This window comes from Oncorhynchus gorbuscha, linkage group LG02 (assembly GCF_021184085.1).
Source record: "Oncorhynchus gorbuscha isolate QuinsamMale2020 ecotype Even-year linkage group LG02, OgorEven_v1.0, whole genome shotgun sequence".
Lineage (NCBI taxonomy): Eukaryota > Metazoa > Chordata > Actinopteri > Salmoniformes > Salmonidae > Oncorhynchus > Oncorhynchus gorbuscha.
The window spans coordinates 108,552,749-108,572,247 of NC_060174.1; the positions used below are offsets into that span (position 1 = coordinate 108,552,749).

The following is a 19,499-nucleotide window of genomic DNA, read 5'->3' on the forward strand; positions in this document are numbered from 1 at the left end:
CCCCCCCCTAACCCTAACCCCCCAACACCCTCCTGTGTTTTTAAACCTAACCAGAACCACACTGCTAATCTTATACCTAACCCTAACCTTAAATTAAGACCAAAAAAAAACAAAGTTTTGTTTGAATTCATTTTTATGATATAGCCAATTTTGACTTTTGTGGGGGGGCTAATCGCTGACAGAGAGATAGGGGGGGGGCGTGCATAAGCAATAGTGTGAGCAGCAGGAAACTTCAAAAACCCATCACTCACTCACATCTGGCATTGTCAGAGAGAGAGAGAGAGAGAGAGAGAGAGAGAGAGAGAGAGAGAGAGAGAGAGAGAGAGAGAGAGAGAGAGAGAGAGAGAGAGAGAGAGAGAGAGAGAGAGAGAGAGAGAGAGAGAGAGAGAGAGAGAGAGAGAGAGAGAGAGAGAGAGAGAGAGAGAGAGAGAGAGAGAGAGAGAGATAATTCGCAGGGAGGGACAGAAGAACAGGGGACCTTACAATCATACACTAAAGCGGGAACCTACAATAAAGTGTATTACGTTTTACGGCTTTCCCCTTATTAAAACACCCCCGCTTGGTACAGTAAGGTGACGCGGCGGACCAGGTGGAGAAACCGGTGACGGCTATTGCGGGAGGAAGCCCGCTCACACCCAGCCAGACAGCTATCAGGGGATTAAACGGAGCAAAATACGATTTTCGGTGTCATTGTAGTTTATTTGTGCGTGGATACCGAGTCTCCGTGTGCTAGTAGTTGTAGTAATAATATTATTATGTGTCGTCGTTTACAATGACGACGAAACGAAAGTCAGCCAAGCTCCAGCTGCGCCGGTCGATCAGCGAGCAGCTGCGGGACTCCACGTCCAAGGCTCGGGATTTACTGTGGAGGAATGTCCGGGAGAGGCGCTTGGCAGGTCAGTCAATTGGGGCTTTTCGCTTCTCTGTTAACTATATAACCTAACTTTAAAACTTTAAAACCCGCCCGGCGTAGAAGACACCGTTAGGCTACATTGATGTCATCTCCGCACTGCAAATGTATCAATTTAAACCTGTGCTGGGATGAATGAATTAAGAAACATTGAGTTTATCTTGAGGCTTAATATAATAATAATAATAATAATAATAATAATAATAATAATAATAATAACAGTATATGTAGAAATTCGCCTGTGATTTGTGACTATGGTAACATCGGTGTGTGTGAAGACAAGGGCCAGTATTTTGGGAAGCTCATGGTCAACTGTAGCCTAGTGCCCATTCATAACAAGCTGTGCATAAATAGGTGCCCTGTGGGCATTTATTTAGATCTAACCGTAGTCGTGTGCCAGTGGCCGATCGTGGGATTTAAGCCTTTATTAGTAGATAAGGTAGGCCTAATATTATCGATAATGTTTATTAAACCGTTAACGGGCTATAGATTGTTTATATATATATATCATATTCGCCAACGGCATCAAGTTGTTTTTATGTCATGCCGTTTGTTGCTACACCTCCTGGGTGGGTCACTGTGTGTGTGTGTGTGTGTGTGTGTGTGTGTGTGTGTGTGTGTTTCAGCTGTCTGCCCTAATCTGTTTAATGTAATTACAAAGTGGTCAGCCTCTTAATAAACAAATTATGTGTGTGTGTTCCTTCATTCACATCCCAAATCTTAAATGTAAATGTAAATGTGTGTGTGTGTGTTACTAGAGCTCTACAGCTAACCCTAAACACTGTTACTAGAGCTCTACAGCTAACCCTACACTGTTACTAGAGCTCTACAGCTAACCCTACACTGTCACTAGAGCTCTACAGCTAACCCTACACTGTTACTAGAGCTCTACAGCTAACCCTACACTGTCACTAGAGCTCTACAGCTAACCCTACACTGTCACTAGAGCTCTACAGCTAACCCTATACTGTCACTAGAGCTCTACAGCTAACCCTACAGCTAACCCTACACTGTCACTAGAGCTCTACAGCTAAACCTACACTGTCACTAGAGCTCTACAGCTAACCCTACACTGTCACTAGAGCTCTACAGCTAACCCTACACCTAACCCTACACTGTCACTGGAGCTCTACAGCTAACCCTACACTGTCACTAGAGCTCTACAGCTAACCCTACACTGTCACTAGAGCTCTACAGCTAACCCTACACTGTTACTAGAGCTCTACAGCTAACCCTACACTGTCACTAGAGCTCTACAGCTAACCACTGTCACTAACCCTAACCCTACTGTCACTAGAGCTCTACAGCTAACCCTACACTGCTAACCCTACACTGTCACTAGAGCTCTACAGCTAAACCTACACTGTCACTAGAGCTCTACAGCTAACCCTACACTGTCACTAGAGCTCTACAGCTAACCCTACACTGTCACTAACCCTACACTGTCACTGGAGCTCTACAGCTAACCCACACTGTCACTATAGAGCTCTACAGCTAACCCTACACTGTTACTAGAGCTCTACCTAGTCAGCGGCCTAACACTACACTGTTACAGACTAGAGCTCTAGTCAGACTAACCCTACACTGTCACTAGAGCTCTACAGCTAACCCCTAACACTGTCACTAGAACAGCTCTACAGCTAACCCTGGGGACACTGTCACTAGGCTCTACAGACTAACCCTGGGGAACAGACAGCTAACCCTAACACTGTTACTAGAGCTCTGGGGAACAGACTATAACCCTACACTGTCAGACTAGGCTCTACAACAGACTAACCCTACACTGTCACTGACTATAAGGGGGGATACCTAGTCAGTCGGCCTGGGGAACAGACTATAAGGGAGATACCTAGTCAGTCAGCCTGGGGAACAGACTATAAGGGGAGAGGGCCTGGGGAGATACCTAGTCAGTCGGCCTGGGGAACAGACTATAAGGGGGATACGAGTCGGCCTGGGGAACAGACAAGTCAGTCGGCCTGGGGAACAGACTATAAGGGAGAGGGGGATACCTAGTCAGTCGGCCTGGGGAACAGACTATAAGGGAGATACCTAGTCAGTCGGCCTGGGGAACAGACTATAAGGGAGAGGGGGATACCTAGTCAGTCGGCCTGGGGAACAGACTATAAGGGAGAGGGGGATACCTAGTCAGTCGGCCTGGGGAACAGACTATAAGGGAGAGGGGGATACCTAGTCAGTCGGCCTGGGGAACAGACTATAAGGGGGATACCTAGTCAGTCGGCCTGGGGAACAGACTATAAGGGGATACCTAGTCAGTCGGCCTGGGGAACAGACTATAAGGGGGATACCTAGTCAGTCGGCCTGGGGAACAGACTATAAGGGGGACACCTAGTCAGTCGGCCTGGGGAACAGACTATAAGGGGGACACCTAGTCAGTCGGCCTGGGGAACAGACTATAAGGGGGACACCTAGTCAGTCGGCCTGGGGAACAGACTATAAGGGAGATACCTAGTCAGTCGGCCTGGGGAACAGACTATAAGGGAGAGGGAGATACCTAGTCTCTCTCTCTCTCTCTCTCTCTCTCTCTCTCTCTCTCTCTCTCTCTCTCTCTCTCTCTCTCTCTCTCTCTCTCTCTCTCTCTCTCTCTCTCTCTCTCTCTCTCTCTCTCTCTCTCTCTCTCTCTCTCTCTCTCTCTCTCTCTCTCTCTCTCTCTCTCTCTCTCTCTCTCTCTCTCTCTCTCTCTCTCTCTCTCTCTCTCTCTCTCTCTCTCTCTCTCTCTCTCTCTCTCAAGGAATTATTGGCAGAAGCAAAAACAGCTTACAAAGCTGCTTTACTCTGTATTCCTCGTGTGCCTCTCCCCCCCCCCCCCTCTCTCTCTCTCTCTCTCTCTTCCAGAGATCGAGGCCAAGGAGGCTTGTGATTGGCTAAGGGCTGCAGGGTTCCCACAGTACGCCCAGTTCTACAAAGGTATGCACACACACAGCAGCCCACTGTACGGGATAGAAAGCTGTTATCTTGTCTGCCCGTGGTGGCCAATAGGGTGTGGGTACGCAGAACCGCGAGCAAATGCATGCAAATGCAATGCTCTCCCCCGTATCTCTCTCTCTCCCCTGTATCTCTCTCTCTCTCTCCCCTGTATCTCTCTCTCTCTCTCTCTCCCCCTTATCTCTCCCCCTTATCTCTCCCTTATCTCTCCCCCTTATCTCTCCCCCTCTCCCCTTCCCCTTATCTCTCCCTCTCCCCTTATATCTCCCTCTTCTCTCTCTCTCTCTCCTCTCTTCTCCCTCTATCTGTCTCTCTCTCCCCCTCTCTCTCTCTCAGACTCCCAGTTTCCTATAGATATCTCGTCAGTAAGGAGGGACTTCTTGGACAGAGACCTGGTCGAACCGTTGTGTCGGTAAGAACACACACACACACACACACACACACACACACACACACACACACACACACACACACACACACACACACACACACACACACACACACACACACACACACACACACACACACACACTCTACACAGACTACCTGCACACACACACACCTCTACACTCTAACCACTAGACTACCTGCACCTCTACACTCTAACCACACTACCTGCCGCCTCTACACTCTAACCACTAGACTACCTGCCGCCTCTACACTCTAACCACTAGACTACCTGCCGCCTCTACACTCTAACCACTAGACTACCTGCCGCCTCTACACTCTAACCACTAGGCTACCTGCCGCCTCTACACTCTAACCACTAGGCTACCTGCCGCCTCTACACTCTAACCACTAGGCTACCTGCCGCCTCTACACTCTAACCACTAGGCTACCTGCCCCCCTACACTCTAACCACTAGGCTACCTGCCCCCCTCTACACTCTACACTCTAACCACTAGACTACCTGCCCCCTACCTGTCCCTCTACACTCTAACCACTAGACTACCTGCCCCCCTACACTCTAACCACTAGACTACCTGCCCCCCTACACTCTAACCACTAGACTACCTGCCCCCTACACTCTAACCACTAGACTACCTGCCCCCTACACTCTAACCACTAGGCTACCTGCCCCCCTACACTCTAACCACTAGGCTACCTGCCCCCCCTACACTCTAACCACTAGGCTACCTGCCCCCCTACACTCTAACCACTAGGCTACCTGCCCCCTACACTCTAACCACTAGGCTACCTGCCCCCTACACTCTAACCACTAGACTACCTGCCCCCCTACACTCTAACCACTAGGCTACCTGCCCCCTACACTCTAACCACTAGACTACCTGCCCCCCCCTACACTCTAACCACTAGACTACCTGCCCCCTACACTCTAACCACTAGACTACCTGCCTCCTCTACACTCTAACCACTAGACTACCTGCCTCCTCTACACTCTAACCACTAGGCTACCTGCCCCCCTACACTCTAACCACTAGGCTACCTGCCCCCCTACACTCTAACCACTAGGCTACCTGCCCCCCACTACACTCTAACCACTAGGCTACCTGCCCCCCTACACTCTAACCACTAGGCTACCTGCCCCCTACACTCTAACCACTAGGCTACACTGTGATGTTGTTTGTGTTCCACTGGCTAACCTGCCCCCTTGCTACACTCTAACCACTGTTTTAGGCTACCTGCCCCCCATACACTCTAACCACTAAAATCTACCTGCCCCCTACACTCTAACCACTAGATGCTTGCTGCTATGCCCCCTCTTCTGGGAAGGCTTTCTACACTCTAACCACTAGGCTACCTGCCCCCTGCTACACTCTAACCACTAGATGCTAACATTGCCCCCTCCACACTCTAACCACTAGGCTAACCTGCCCCCCTCCACTCTTCTGGGACTCTAACCACTAGGCTACCTGCCCCCTACACTCTAACCACTAGGCTACCTGCCCCTTTCTTCCACACTCTAACCACTGAGGCTACCTGCCCCTCTACATCTCTAACCACTAGGCTACCTGCCCCCCTACACTCTAACCACTAGGCTACCTGCCCCTCTACACTCTAACCACTAGGCTACCTGCCCCCTACACTCTAACCACTAGGCTACCTGCCCCCTACACTCTAACCACTAGGCTACCTGCCCCTCTACACTCTAACCACTAGGCTACCTGCCCCCTACACTCTAACCACTAGGCTACCTGCCCCCTCTACACTCTAACCACTAGGCTACCTGCCCCTCTACACTCTAACCACTAGGCTACCTGCCCCCTACACTCTAACCACTAGGCTACCTGCCCCTCTACACTCTAACCACTAGGCTACCTGCCGCCTCTACACTCTAACCACTAGGCTACCTGCCCCTCTACACTCTAACCACTAGGCTACCTGCCCCCCTACACTCTAACCACTAGGCTACCTGCCCCTCTACACTCTAACCACTAGGCTACCTGCCCCCTACACTCTAACCACTAGGCTACCTGCCCCTCTACACTCTAACCACTAGGCTACCTGCCGCCTCTACACTCTAACCACTAGGCTACCTGCCCCCTACACTCTAACCACTAGGCTACCTGCCCCTCTACACTCTAACCACTAGGCTACCTGCCGCCTCTACACTCTAACCACTAGGCTACCTGCCCCTCTACACTCTAACCACTAGGCTACCTGCCCCTCTACACTCTAACCACTAGGCTACCTGCCCCCTACACTCTAACCACTAGGCTACCTGCCCCTCTACACTCTAACCACTAGGCTACCTGCCGCCTCTACACTCTAACCACTAGACTACCTGCCCCCTACACTCTAACCACTAGACTACCTGCCCCCCTACACTCTAACCACTAGACTACCTGCCCCCCTACACTCTAACCACTAGGCTACCTGCCCCCCTACACTCTAACCACTAGACTACCTGCCCCCTACACTCTAACCACTAGACTACCTGCCGCCTCTACACTCTAACCACTAGACTACCTGCCCCCCTACACTCTAACCACTAGGCTACCTGCCCCCTACACTCTAACCACTAGACTACCTGCCCCCTACACTCTACACTCTAACCACTAGACTACCTGCCCCTCTACACTCTAACCACTAGACTACCTGATCCCCCCTACACTCTAACCACTAGACTACCTGCCCCCTACACTCTAACCACTAGACTACCTGCCCCCTACACTCTAACCACTAGGCTACCTGCCCCCTACACTCTAACCACTAGACTACCTGCCCCCCTACACTCTAACCACTAGACTACCTGCCCCCTACACTCTAACCACTAGGCTACCTGCCCCCTACACTCTAACCACTAGACTACCTGCCCCCCTACACTCTAACCACTAGACTACCTGCCCCCTACACTCTAACCACTAGGCTACCTGCCCCCTACACTCTAACCACTAGGCTACCTGCCCCCTACACTCTAACCACTAGCCTACCTGCCCCTCTACACTCTAACCACTAGGCTACCTGCCCCCCCTACACTCTAACCACTAGACTACCTGCCCCCTCCCCCACTACCACTCAAAACCACTAGACTACCTGCCCCCATACACTCTAACCACTAGACTACCTGCCCCCCCTACACTCTAACCACTAGACTACCTGCCCCCCCCTACACTAACCACTAACCACTAGGCTACCTGCCCCCTACACTCTAACCACTAGGCTACCTGCCCCCCTACACTCTAACCACTAGGCTACCTGCCCCCTACACTCTAACCACTAGACTACCTGCCCCCTACACTCTAACCACTAGGCTACCTGCCTCCTCTACACTCTAACCACTAGGCTACCTGCCCCCTACACTCTAACCACTAGGCTACCTGCCCCCCTACACTCTAACCACTAGGCTACCTGCCCCTCCCCCACTACACTCTAACCACTAGGCTACCTGCCCCCCCTCTAACCACTACTACTCTAACCACTAGGCTACCTGCCCCCCTACACTCTAACCACTGGGCTACCTGCCCCTCCCCTAACCACTACACTCTAACCACTAGACTACCTGCCTCCCCCTACACTCTAACCACTAGGCTACCTGCCCTCCCTCTACACTCTAACCACTAGGCTACCTGCCCCCCCCTACACTCTAACCACTAGGCACTCTAACCACTAGACTACCTGCCCCCTACACTCTAACCACTAGGCTACCTGCCCCCTCTACACTCTAACCACTAGGCTACCTGATTCCCCCTACACTCTAACCACTAGACTACCTGCCCCCTCTACACTCTAACCACTAGGCTACCTGCCCCCTACACTCTAACCACTAGGCTACCTGCCCCCTACACTCTAACCACTAGACTACCTGCCCCCCTACACTCTAATAGGCTTGTGTTCCTACACTCTAACCACTAGGCTACCTGCCCCTCACAACCATCTTGCCCCTGCTCTAATGTTGCTACTGTGCCCCTCACATAACAGTTATCTAACCACTAGGCTACCAATGTTTTATTGACTGGATTTGTTTTCTAATTCTTTGTAGGTATTTTCTAATCTGAGGCTAAATACACTAACCATGACCATAACTATGTGGACACCTACACTCTAACATCTCCTGCCCCAAAATCATGGCTACCTGCCCCCCTCTTCTAACCACTGCTACAACAACCTCCTACTCTTCTGGGAAGGCTTTCTCTAACCACTAGATGTTGAAACATTGCTACCTGCCCCTAACAGCTCTCCACTCTTCTGGGACAGGCTTTAACCACTAGATGCTACCTGAACATTAACCACTATAACTGCCGCCTCCACTCTAACCACTGGGAACCTGCCCCTTTCCCACTAGATGCCCCTAGGAACATTGCTGCTATACAGCCTAACCACTACTCTTCTCTAACCAAGGCTTTCTACTCTAGATGTTGGAACATTGCTGCTATCTAACCACTAGGCTACCTGCCACTCTCTCTGGGAAGGCTTTCTATCTAGATGTAGGAACATTGCTGCTAAACAGCTACCTGCCCCTCTTCTGGGAAGGCTTCCACTAGATCTAACCATCAGGGGACTTTCTTCCATTCAGCCACAGAGCATTAGAACCACTAGGCTACCTGCACTGATGTTAACCACTAGGCCTGGCTCTAACCACTAGGCTACCTGCATTCAAATTCATCCCAAAGGTGTTCGATGTGGTTGAGGTCAGTCAAATTCTCTTTGCCACTAGGCCACCTCAAATTCTAACCACACCTATCTCAACTAAAAAATTCTGGTATGGACCTCGCTTTCTAACCACTAGGCATTGTCATCTAAACAGGAATGGGCCTTCTCCAGACTGTTGCCACAAACTTGTAACCACAGAATCATCTAGAATGTCATTTCCCCTCAATGGAACCACTAAAGGACCAGAACCATGGAAAACAGCCCCAGACCATTAAAGGACTACAGAACCATGGAAAACAGTCCCAGACCATTAAAGGACCAGAACCATGGAAAACAGCCCCAGACCATTATTCCTGCCCCCTAACTCCTAACCACTAGACAGTCAGGAAGCAGGTGGCGACTTGATGAATAATCATAAATGTAGAGATAAAACAAGAGAAGCGTCTGGACATGAAAACAGAACCAATACTACCTGAAGAGTGATGCCAAGGAGTTCTAGATAAAGGGGACGTTTTCATGGTGTTAGAATAATGGACTAAAAAGAGGGATTTCCTTCACCTCAGATGGACAGGGAGATGGGTACCTGCCCCCCTAATCCCACTACAGGGAGATGGGTTCTAATCCCACTAGATAAAGTTCAGGGAGATGGGTAGTAATCCCACCATAAACCACTAGATACCTGCCCCCATAATCCCACTAGATAAAGTTCAGGGAGATGGGTAGTAATCCTGATAAAGTTCAGGGAAATGGGTTCTAATCCCATGATAAAGTTCAACCATAGACTAGTAATCCCCACTAGGGAGATGGGTTCTAATCCCATGATAAAGTTCAGGGAGATGGGTTCTAATCCCATGATAAAGTGCAGGGAGATGGGTAGTAATCCCATGATAAAGTTCAGGGAGATGGGTAGTAATCCCATGATAAAGTTCAGGGAGATGGGTAGTAATCCCATGATAAAGTTCAGGGAGATGGGTAGTAATCCCATGATAAAGTTCAGGGAGATGGGTAGTAATCCCATGATAAAGTTCAGGGAGATGGGTTCTAATCCCATGATAAAGTTTCTGGAGATGGGTTCTAATCCCACTGATAAAGTTCAGGGAGATGGGTACCTAATCCCATTCTAAAGTGCAGGGAGATGGGTAGTAATCCCACTGATAAAATTCAGGGCGATGGGTAGTAATCCCATACAGGGAGATGGGTTCTAATCCCATGATAAAGTGCAGGGAGATGGGTTCTAATCCCATGATAAAGTTCAGGGATATGGGTAGTAATCCCATACAGGGAGATGGGTTCTAATCCCATGATAAAGTTCAGGGAGATGGGTTCTAATCCCATGATAAAGTTCAGGGAGATGGGTTCTAACCCCATGATAAAGTGCAGGGAGATGGGTAGTAATCCCATACAGGGAGATGGGATTAGAACCCATGATAAAGTTCAGGGAGATGGGTAGTAATCCCATGATAAAGTTTCTGGAGATGGGTTCTAATCCCATGATAAAGTTCAGGGAGATGGGTTCTAATCCCATGATAAATTTCAGGGAGATGGGTAGTAATCCCATGATAAAGTTCAGGGAGATGGGTAGTAATCCCATTATAAAGTTCAGGGAGATGGGTTCTAATCCCATAAAGTTCAGGGAGATGGGTTCTAATCCCATAAAGTTCAGGGAGATGGGTAGTAATCCCATACAGGGAGATGGGTTCTAATCCCATGATAAAGTTCAGGGATATGGGTAGTAATCCCATACAGGGAGATGGGTTCTAATCCCATTATAAAGTTCAGGGAGATGGGTTCTAACCCTATGATAAAGTGCAGGGAGATGGGTAGTAATCCCATACAGGGAGATGGGATTAGAACCCATGATAAAGTTCAGGGAGATGGGTAGTAATCCCATGATAAAGTTTCTGGAGATGGGTTCTAATCCCATGATAAAGTTCAGGGTGATGGGTAGTAATCCCATTATACAGTGCAGGGAGATGGGTAATAATCCCATGATAAAATTCAGGGAGATGGGTAGTAATCCCATACAGGGAGATGGGTTCTAATCCCATGATAAAGTTCAGGGAGATGGGTTCTAATCCCATGATAAATTTCAGGGAGATGGGTAGTAATCCCATGATAAAGTTCAGGGAGATGGGTAGTAATCCCATGATAAAGTTCAGGGAGATGGGTTCTAATCCCATGATAAAGTGCAGGGAGATGGGTACTAATCCCATGATAAAGTTTCTGGAGATGGGTTCTAATCCCATGATAAAGTTCAGGGAGATGGGTAGTAATCCCATGATAAAGTTCAGGGAGATGGGATTAGAACCCATTCCGATAAAGTTCAGGAAGATGGGTAGAATAATCCCAAATGATAAAGTTCAGGGAGATGGGACATAAAACAGAATCCAATACTACCTGATAAAGTTCAGGGAGATGGGTTCTAATCCCATGATAAAGTTCAGGGAGATGGGTAGTAATCCCATTATATAGTTAAGGGAGATGGGTTCTAATCCCATGATAAAGTTCAGGGAGATGGGTAGTAATCCCATGATAAAGTTCAGGGAGATGGGTTCTAATCCCATGATAAAGTTTCTGGAGATGGGTTCTAATCCCATGATAAAGTTCAGGGAGATGGGTAGTAATCCCATTATAAAGTGCAGGGAGATGGGTAGTAATCCCATGATAAAATTCAGGGCGATGGGTAGTAATCCCATACAGGGAGATGGGTTCTAATCCCATGATAAAGTGCAGGGAGATGGGTTCTAATCCCATGATAAAGTTCAGGGATATGGGTAGTAATCCCATACAGGGAGATGGGTTCTAATCCCATGATAAAGTTCAGGGAGATGGGTTCTAACCCCATGATAAAGTGCAGGGAGATGGGTAGTAATCCCATACAGGGAGATGGGATTAGAACCCATGATAAAGTTCAGGGAGATGGGTAGTAATCCCATGATAAAGTTTCTGGAGATGGGTTCTAATCCCATGATAAAGTTCAGGGTGATGGGTAGTAATCCCATTATAAAGTGCAGGGAGATGGGTAATAATCCCATGATAAAATTCAGGGAGATGGGTAGTAATCCCATACAGGGAGATGGGTTCTAATCCCATGATAAAGTTCAGGGAGATGGGTTCTAATCCCATGATAAATTTCAGGGAGATGGGTAGTAATCCCATGATAAAGTTCAGGGAGATGGGTAGTAATCCCATGATAAAGTTCAGGGAGATGGGTAGTAATCCCATTATAAAGTTCAGGGAGATGGGTTCTAATCCCATAATAAAGTTCAGGGAGATGGGTAGTAATCCCATACAGGGAGATGGGTTCTAATCCCATGATAAAGTTCAGGGAGATGGGTTCTAATCCCATGATAAAGTTCAGGGAGATGGGTAATAATCCCATGATAAAATTCAGGGAGATGGGTAGTAATCCCATACAGGGAGATGGGTTCTAATCCCATGATAAAGTTCAGGGAGATGGGTTCTAATCCCATAAAGGGAAGATGGGTTCTATTCCCATGATAAAGTTCAGGGAGATGGGTTCTAATCCCATGATAAAGTTTCTGGAGATGGGTGGTAATCCCATGATAAAGTTCAGGGAGATGGGTTCTATTCCCATGATAAAGTGCAGGGAGATGGGTTCTAATCCCATGATAAAGTGCAGGGAGATGGGTAGTAATCCCATGATAAAGTTTCTGGAGATGGGTTCTAATCCCATGATAAAGTTCAGGGAGATGGGTAGTAATCCCATGATAAAGTTCAGGGAGATGGGTTCTAATCCCATGATAAAGTTCAGGGAGATGGGTAGTAATCCCATGATAAAGTTCAGGGAGATGGGTAGTAATCCCATGATAAAGTTTCTGGAGATGGGTTCTAATCCCATGATAAAGTTCAGGGAGATGGGTAGTAATCCCATGATAATGTTTCGGGAGATGGGTTCTAATCCCATGATAAAGTTCAGGGAGATGGGTAGTAATCCCATGATAAAGTGCAGGGAGATGGGTTCTATTCCCATGATAAAGTTTCTGGAGATGGGTACTAATCCCATGATAAAGTTTCTGGAGATGGGTTCTAATCCCATGATAAAGTTCAGTGTGACATAAGGAATGTAATCCCATGATAAAGTTCAGGTGAGATGGGAATGTCTCCCGTCTAAAGTTCAGGCAGATGGGTTCTAATCCCATGATAAAGTTCAGGGAGATGGGTAGTAATCCCATGATAAAGTGCAGGGAGATGGGTTCTATTCCCATGATAAAGTGCAGGGAGATGGGTTCTATTCCCATGATAAAGTTTCTGGAGATGGGTACTAATCCCATGATAAAGTTTCTGGAGATGGGTTCTCATCCCATGATAAAGTGCAATGTCTCTCTCTGTGTGACCCGAGGAATGTCTCTCTCTGTGTGACCCGAGGAATGTCTCTCTCTGTGTGACCCGAGGAATGTCTCTCTCTGTGTGACCTGAGGAATGTCTCTCTCTGTGACCCGAGGAATGTCTCTCTCTGTGTGACCTGAGGAATGTCTCTCTCTGTGTGACCTGAGGAATGTCTCTCTCTGTGTGACCTGAGGAATGTCTCTCTCTGTGTGACCTGAGGAATGTCTCTCTCTGTGTGACCTGAGGAATGTCTCTCTCTGTGTGACCTGAGGAATGTCTCTCTCTGTGTGACCTGAGGAATGTCTCTCTCTGTGTGACCTGAGGAATGTCTCTCTCTGTGTAACATAAGGAATGTCTCTCTCTGTGTTGTTCTTTCAGACGTCTCAACACCCTGAACAGGTGTTTCTCCATGAAACTAGACGTCAGCCGCCGCAGGAAGAAAGTGAGTTCCTCGATCCTTCTTTGTTCTATTCAAAGGGGCTTTATTGGCATGGGACACATGTTTACTTTGCCAAAGCAAGTTCGATTAACAAAAGTGAGGGGATACAGATCAACATTAGATTTTAGCAGTAAATATTACGCTGAGAGAGGTTATAAAAAAGATTTCAGGTGTTATTTTATCAGAGTTTTAGCAATGTGCCAATAGTTGTAGTACAAATAGTAGGGGAAGATTTATTTATTTATCTGTTATTTTACCAGGTAAGGTGACTTGAGAACACGTTCTCATTTACAGCAACGACCTGGGGAATAGTTACAGGGGAGAGGTGGGGGGATGAATGAGCCAATTGTAAACCGGGGATTATTAGGTGACCGTGATGGTTTGAGGGCCAGATTGGGAATTTAGTCAGGACACCTGGGTTAACACCCCTACTCTTACGATAAGTGCCATGGGATCTTTAATGACCGGAGAGAGTCAAGACACCCGTTTAACGTCCCATCCTACACAGGGCAGTGTCCCCAATCCCTGCCCTGGGGCATTGGGATATTTATTTTAGACCAGAGGAAAGAGTGCCTCCTACTGGCCCTCCAACACCACTTCCAGCAGCATCTGGTCTCCCATCCAGGGACTGACCAGGACCAACCCTGTTTAGCTTCAGAAGCAAGCCAGCAGTGGTATGCAGGGTGGTAATGCAGGGTAGAGTGCAGGGTGGTATGCAGGGTAGAGTGCAGGGTGGTATGCTGCTGGCAAGATAAAAAAACAGATTCTCTCTCTCTCTCTCTCTCTCTCTCTCTCTCTCTCTCTCTCTCTCTCTCTCTCTCTCTCTCTCTCTCTCTCTCTCTCTCTCTCTCTCTCTCTCTCTCTCTCTCTCTCTCTCTCTCTCTCTCTCTCTCTCTCTCTCTCTCTCTCTCTCTCTCTCTCTCTCTCTCTCTCTCTCTCAACACCAGTGTATATGGAGCTGAGGTAAGATGAGAGAAAATGTAGCATTTGGTTGTTGTTCATTGTCATCTTGGAATCAGTGAAAAATGAATGATACTACAGACATTAATATTATGGGGAAGTGGATTGTGGCCAGAGTTTTTACGTTGTTCCAGTTCAGAAAGCTACTCGGTGCTGCCACCGTGTGGTAACTTATGGATATAGCACCATTCAATGAGAACAACCAAAGCTTTTGTTGTTGCACTTTGACCCATTTATAACAATAAGCCGTTTTTTATTTTAATTTTATTTTTTTAACTCAAAATATTGAGTGTTTTTGTGATTTTCATAAAGTAGTTTTTTCGATTGAGAAATGTGTCTTGCAATAGATCCTTTCTGCGTTTTTCCGCGCAAGTTGGTGGCAGAACAAGTTGGTGGCAGAACAGGTTGGTGGCAGAACAAGTTGGTGGCAGAACAGGTTGGTGGCAGAACAGGTTGGTGGCAGAACAAGTTGGTGGCAGAACAAGTTGGTGGCAGAACAAGTTGGTGGCAGAACAAGTTGGTGGCAGAACAAGTTGGTGGCAGAACAAGTTGGTGGCAGAACAAGTTGGTGGCAGAACAAGTTGGTGGCAGAACAGGTTGGTGGCAGAACAAGTTGGTGGCAGAACAGGTTGGTGGCAGAACAAGTTGGTGGCAGAACAGGTTGGTGGCAGAACAGGTTGGTGGCAGAACAAGTTGGTGGCAGATCGCTTTCTTAGTGTGTGGCGTTAGTGTGTCGTGTGGAAAACGGTCTGTAGTAAATACATGCTGTAATAAAATATACTTTGTGTCCAGACTGATGATTCAGACGAGGACCCGCTGGCCATCAGTAAGAGATGGACCTTTGAGTGGAACAGCCTGCGCTGGTCCCGCCTCCAGGACATGCACTTCCTGCTGGGCTCGCCCAATGAGAGCAGCCCTGAGGGGTGTCAGGGCGAGGGGGAGGGACTCCTGCGGAGCACGTTGAGCAGTGAGAGCGTCTTAACGGACATCAGCGAACCAGAGATCACGGATATATCCTCTCTTCACAGTCAAGAGTCTCTAGGAGCCCCTGACTCGGTCTCTATGGCATCGCTGGTCTACCAGGTACGTCTGTCTTCATGTCTGCCTCCTATATCTCATGTTCTCAATCAATCAAATGTATTTATTAAGCCCTCTTTACATCAGCTGATATCTCAAAGTGATGTACAGAAACCCAGCCTAAAACCCCCAACAGCAAGCAATGCAGGTGTAGAAGCACGGTGGCTAGGAAAAAGTCCCTAGAAAGGCCAGAACCGAGGAAGAAACCTAGAGAGGAACCAGGCTATGAGGGGTGGACAGTCCTCTTCTGGCTGTGCCGGGTGGAGATTATAACAGAACATAACAGGCCAAGATGTTCATGGATGACCAGCAGGGTCAAATAATAATAATCACAGTTGTTGTAGAGGGTGCAACAGGTCAGCACCTCAGGAGTAAATGTCAGTTGGCTTTTCAAAGCCGATCATTAAGAGTATCTCTACCGCTCCTGCTGTCTCTAGAGAGTTGAAAATGCAGGTCTGGGACAGGTAGCACCTCCAGTGAACAGGTCAGGGTTCCATAGCCGCAGGCAGAACAGTTTAATGTCAGGTAGTTCTGAGGCATGGTCCTAGGGCACAATTCCTCCTCCAAGAGAAAGAGAGAATTAGAGAGAGCATTCTTAAATTCACACAGGACACCGGATAAGATATAACAGACTTGACTGACCCTAGCCCCCCGACACATAAACTACTGCAGCATAAATACTGGAGGCTGAGACAGGAGGGGTCAGGAGACACTGTGGCCCCGTCCGAGGACACCCCCGGACAGGGCCAAGCAGGAAGGATATAACCCCACCCACTTTGCCAGAGCACAGCCCCCACACCACTAGAGGGATATCTTCAACCACCAACTTACCATCCTGAGACAAGGCAGAGTATAGCCCACAAAGATCTCAAGGGGGGGCGCCAACCCAGACAGGAAGATCACGTCAGTGACTCAACCAACTCAAGTGACTCACCCCTCCACTCAATCATATGATCCACTGAAAAGATGAGTCTTCAGTAAAGACTTAAAGGTTGAGACCGCTTAGATATTCTAGGGACAATTAGGAGGCCTGCGTCTTGTGACCGTAACGTACGTGTAGGTATGTACGGCAGGACCAAATCAGAGAGATAGGTAGGAGCAAGCCCATGTAATGCTTTGTAGGTTAGCAGTAAAACCTTGAAATCAGCCCTTGCCTTAACAGGAAGCCAGTGTAGAGAGGCTAGCACTGGAGTAATATGATCACATTTTTGGTTCTTGTCAAGATTCTAGCAGCTGTGTTTAGCACTAATTCAATATAGAGAGGCTTTATTACTGCCACTTGAGTGTCTCCCTTGATCTAGGTCCTGGCAGAGTTGACTCAGGACAACTGAGCTTTCCAGAAATACACAGATTTAAAGAGGAGTCCGTAATTTGTAATTTTCTAATGATCATGATCTTTTCCTCAAAGAAGTTAATGAATGTATCACTGCTGAAGTGAAAGCCATCCTCTCTTGGGGAATGCTGATTTTTTTGCATCAAAAATACATTTTGGATTGTTCTAATTGTCCTCAAATAAGTTGTAAAAATAGATTCGAGCAGCAGTAAGGGCTCTTCGATACTGCACGGTCTTTCCAAGCTAGTCAGAAGACTTCCAGTTTGGTGTGGTGCCATTTCTGTTCCAATTTTCTTCAGGGTATTTTCTGTGTACCAGGGAGCTAGTTTATTATGGGAAATGTTTTTAGTTTTTAGGGGTGCAACTGCATCTAGGGTATTACATTACGCAAGGTTAAATTGAGTTCCTCAGTTAGGTGGGTAACTGATGTTTGTCCTCTGACGTCCTTGGGTAGGTGGAGGGAGTCTGGAAGGGCATCAAGGAATCTTTGTGTTGTCTGTGAATTTATAGCACGACTTTTGATACTCCTTGGTTGGGGTCTGAGCAGATTATTTGTTGCGATTGCAAATGTAATAAAATGGTGGTCCGATAGTCCAGGATTATGAGGAAATACATTAAGATCCACAACATTTATTCCATTGGACAAAACTAGGTCCAGAGTATGACTGTGGCAGTGAGTAGGTACAGAGACATGTTGGACAAAACCCACTGAGTTGATGATGGCTCCGAAAGCCTTTTGGAGTGGGTCTGTGGACTTGTCCATGTGAATATTAAAGTCACCAAAAATGTGAATATTATCTGCTATGACTACAAGGTCTGATAGGAATTCAGGGAACTCAGTGAGAAACGCTGTATATGGCCCAGGAGGCCTGTAAACAGTAGCTATAAAAAGTGATTGAGCTGCATAGATTTCATGACGAGAAGCTCAAAAGATGAACACATTGTTTTTTTGGTTGTAAATTGACATTTGCTGTCGTAAATGTTAGCAACACCTCCACCTTTGCGGGATGCACGGGGGATATGGTCACTTGTGTAACCAGGAGGAGAGGCCTCATTTAACACAGTAAATTAATCAGGATAAACCATGTTTCAGTCAGGCCAATCACATCAGGACTTTGATCAGTGATTAGTTGATTGACTATAACTGTCTTTGAAGTGAGGGATCTATCATTAAGTAGCCCTATTTTGAGATGTGATTGTTAGTGATCTTGCTGATGTGTAAAAGCGAGTAATTATATATATTTAATTATTGTTTTTACCAGCCTCCGAGGGACATGTCCCACTACAACTCTCTACCAATCAAAAGCAGCCGTCATGGCCACGGTGGGCGGAGTCCGGCGAAGTCCTTCCTGCGTCGCATTGAGATGATGCGTACGTGGGGGCCGTCCTTCAGGAGGAAGTCAGGAAGTGGACATGCTCTGGTCATCAGTGGGCCGGTCTTACAGGGGCAGGAGCCCCAGGCACTACAGACACTCCACTGTGTCCCCATCAACCAATCAGATGGCAGTCCTCATCCTCTCCACCAATCAGACAACATCACGTCCCCTGTTGCCCGTGGAGACGGCAGCGAGGGCCAATCAGAGACAAGCAGTGTGAGTTCCATGAGTCCTAGTGTGAGGCAGAGAGTCTCTAAGCCCCGGCCTAAAAGAGGACGTGTTTACCTAGAAGACACGGAGCTGCTCTCTGGTGCCCCCCATGGCCGGAGGACTGAAGCACAACAACCGTTCAGCAGGAACCACTTCCACTTCCGCTCATACGAGGACCTGCTGGTCCACATCCCCAAGGACCACAAACCAGGCACCTTCCCCAAAGCCCTGTCTATAGAGAGCCTAGCCCCTGTCACCGACCACCAGCACCAGACCCCCTCTCCCTCTCCGCACTACACCAGTCAAGGCTCCCCCTGGGAGGGCTCGGCTCTGTCCAAGAAGCCTCCCTGTCCTGGAGCTCCACGGGGCAGCAGGGTGAGTGTGTATGACAACGTCCCCGGGTCTCACCTGTACCCGTCCACAGGTGACCTGCTAGATGTGGACCGAGATGATCACCTGTTCCTCCACCTGGATGACATCATCAGTCACGTCAGCGGCCTGCAGCAGATGGTTGACCACTGGAGTCGCGGCATGCTGATGGAGGGACAGGAGGGGGAGGCGGGGAACGAGGAGGAGGAGGGGGGAAAGGGAGAGGGTGAGAGGGACGGGGTCTCCCTAAATGATACAGGGACCAGAGAGAGGAGAGACTCTGGAGTGGGAGCTTCCCTTACGAGACCACGGTGAGTCTGTCTCTCTAACGCAACCTGTATGTATCCTGGTCAGTCTCTCTGAGATGAACGTTTTAAACTTGTTGAGACTGGAGCAGAAACATAAACAACTAGTCTTTTAACTTCTTGCGTCGAGCAGAATCCGGATCCGGGATCGTGAATACAGCCTCAAGCTCAT

The 19,499-nt window shown here is 48.1% G+C and overlaps 1 protein-coding gene across 1 annotated transcript in view; it reads left to right on the forward strand.

Annotated features, from left to right (window-relative positions):
* The first annotated feature begins 443 nt into the window (after nucleotides 1-443).
* The window catches only part of LOC124015415 (stAR-related lipid transfer protein 13-like), a 37,497-nt gene continuing 18,441 nt past the window's right edge, over nucleotides 444-19,499 (forward strand). The window contains exons 1-6 of the mRNA XM_046330586.1: nucleotides 444-896; nucleotides 3,764-3,835; nucleotides 4,190-4,265; nucleotides 13,637-13,700; nucleotides 15,450-15,740; nucleotides 18,330-19,333. Coding sequence (XP_046186542.1) covers nucleotides 773-896; nucleotides 3,764-3,835; nucleotides 4,190-4,265; nucleotides 13,637-13,700; nucleotides 15,450-15,740; nucleotides 18,330-19,333 — 1,631 coding nt within the window. The 5' untranslated portion in view covers nucleotides 444-772. The remainder of the gene's footprint in view (nucleotides 897-3,763; nucleotides 3,836-4,189; nucleotides 4,266-13,636; nucleotides 13,701-15,449; nucleotides 15,741-18,329; nucleotides 19,334-19,499) is intronic.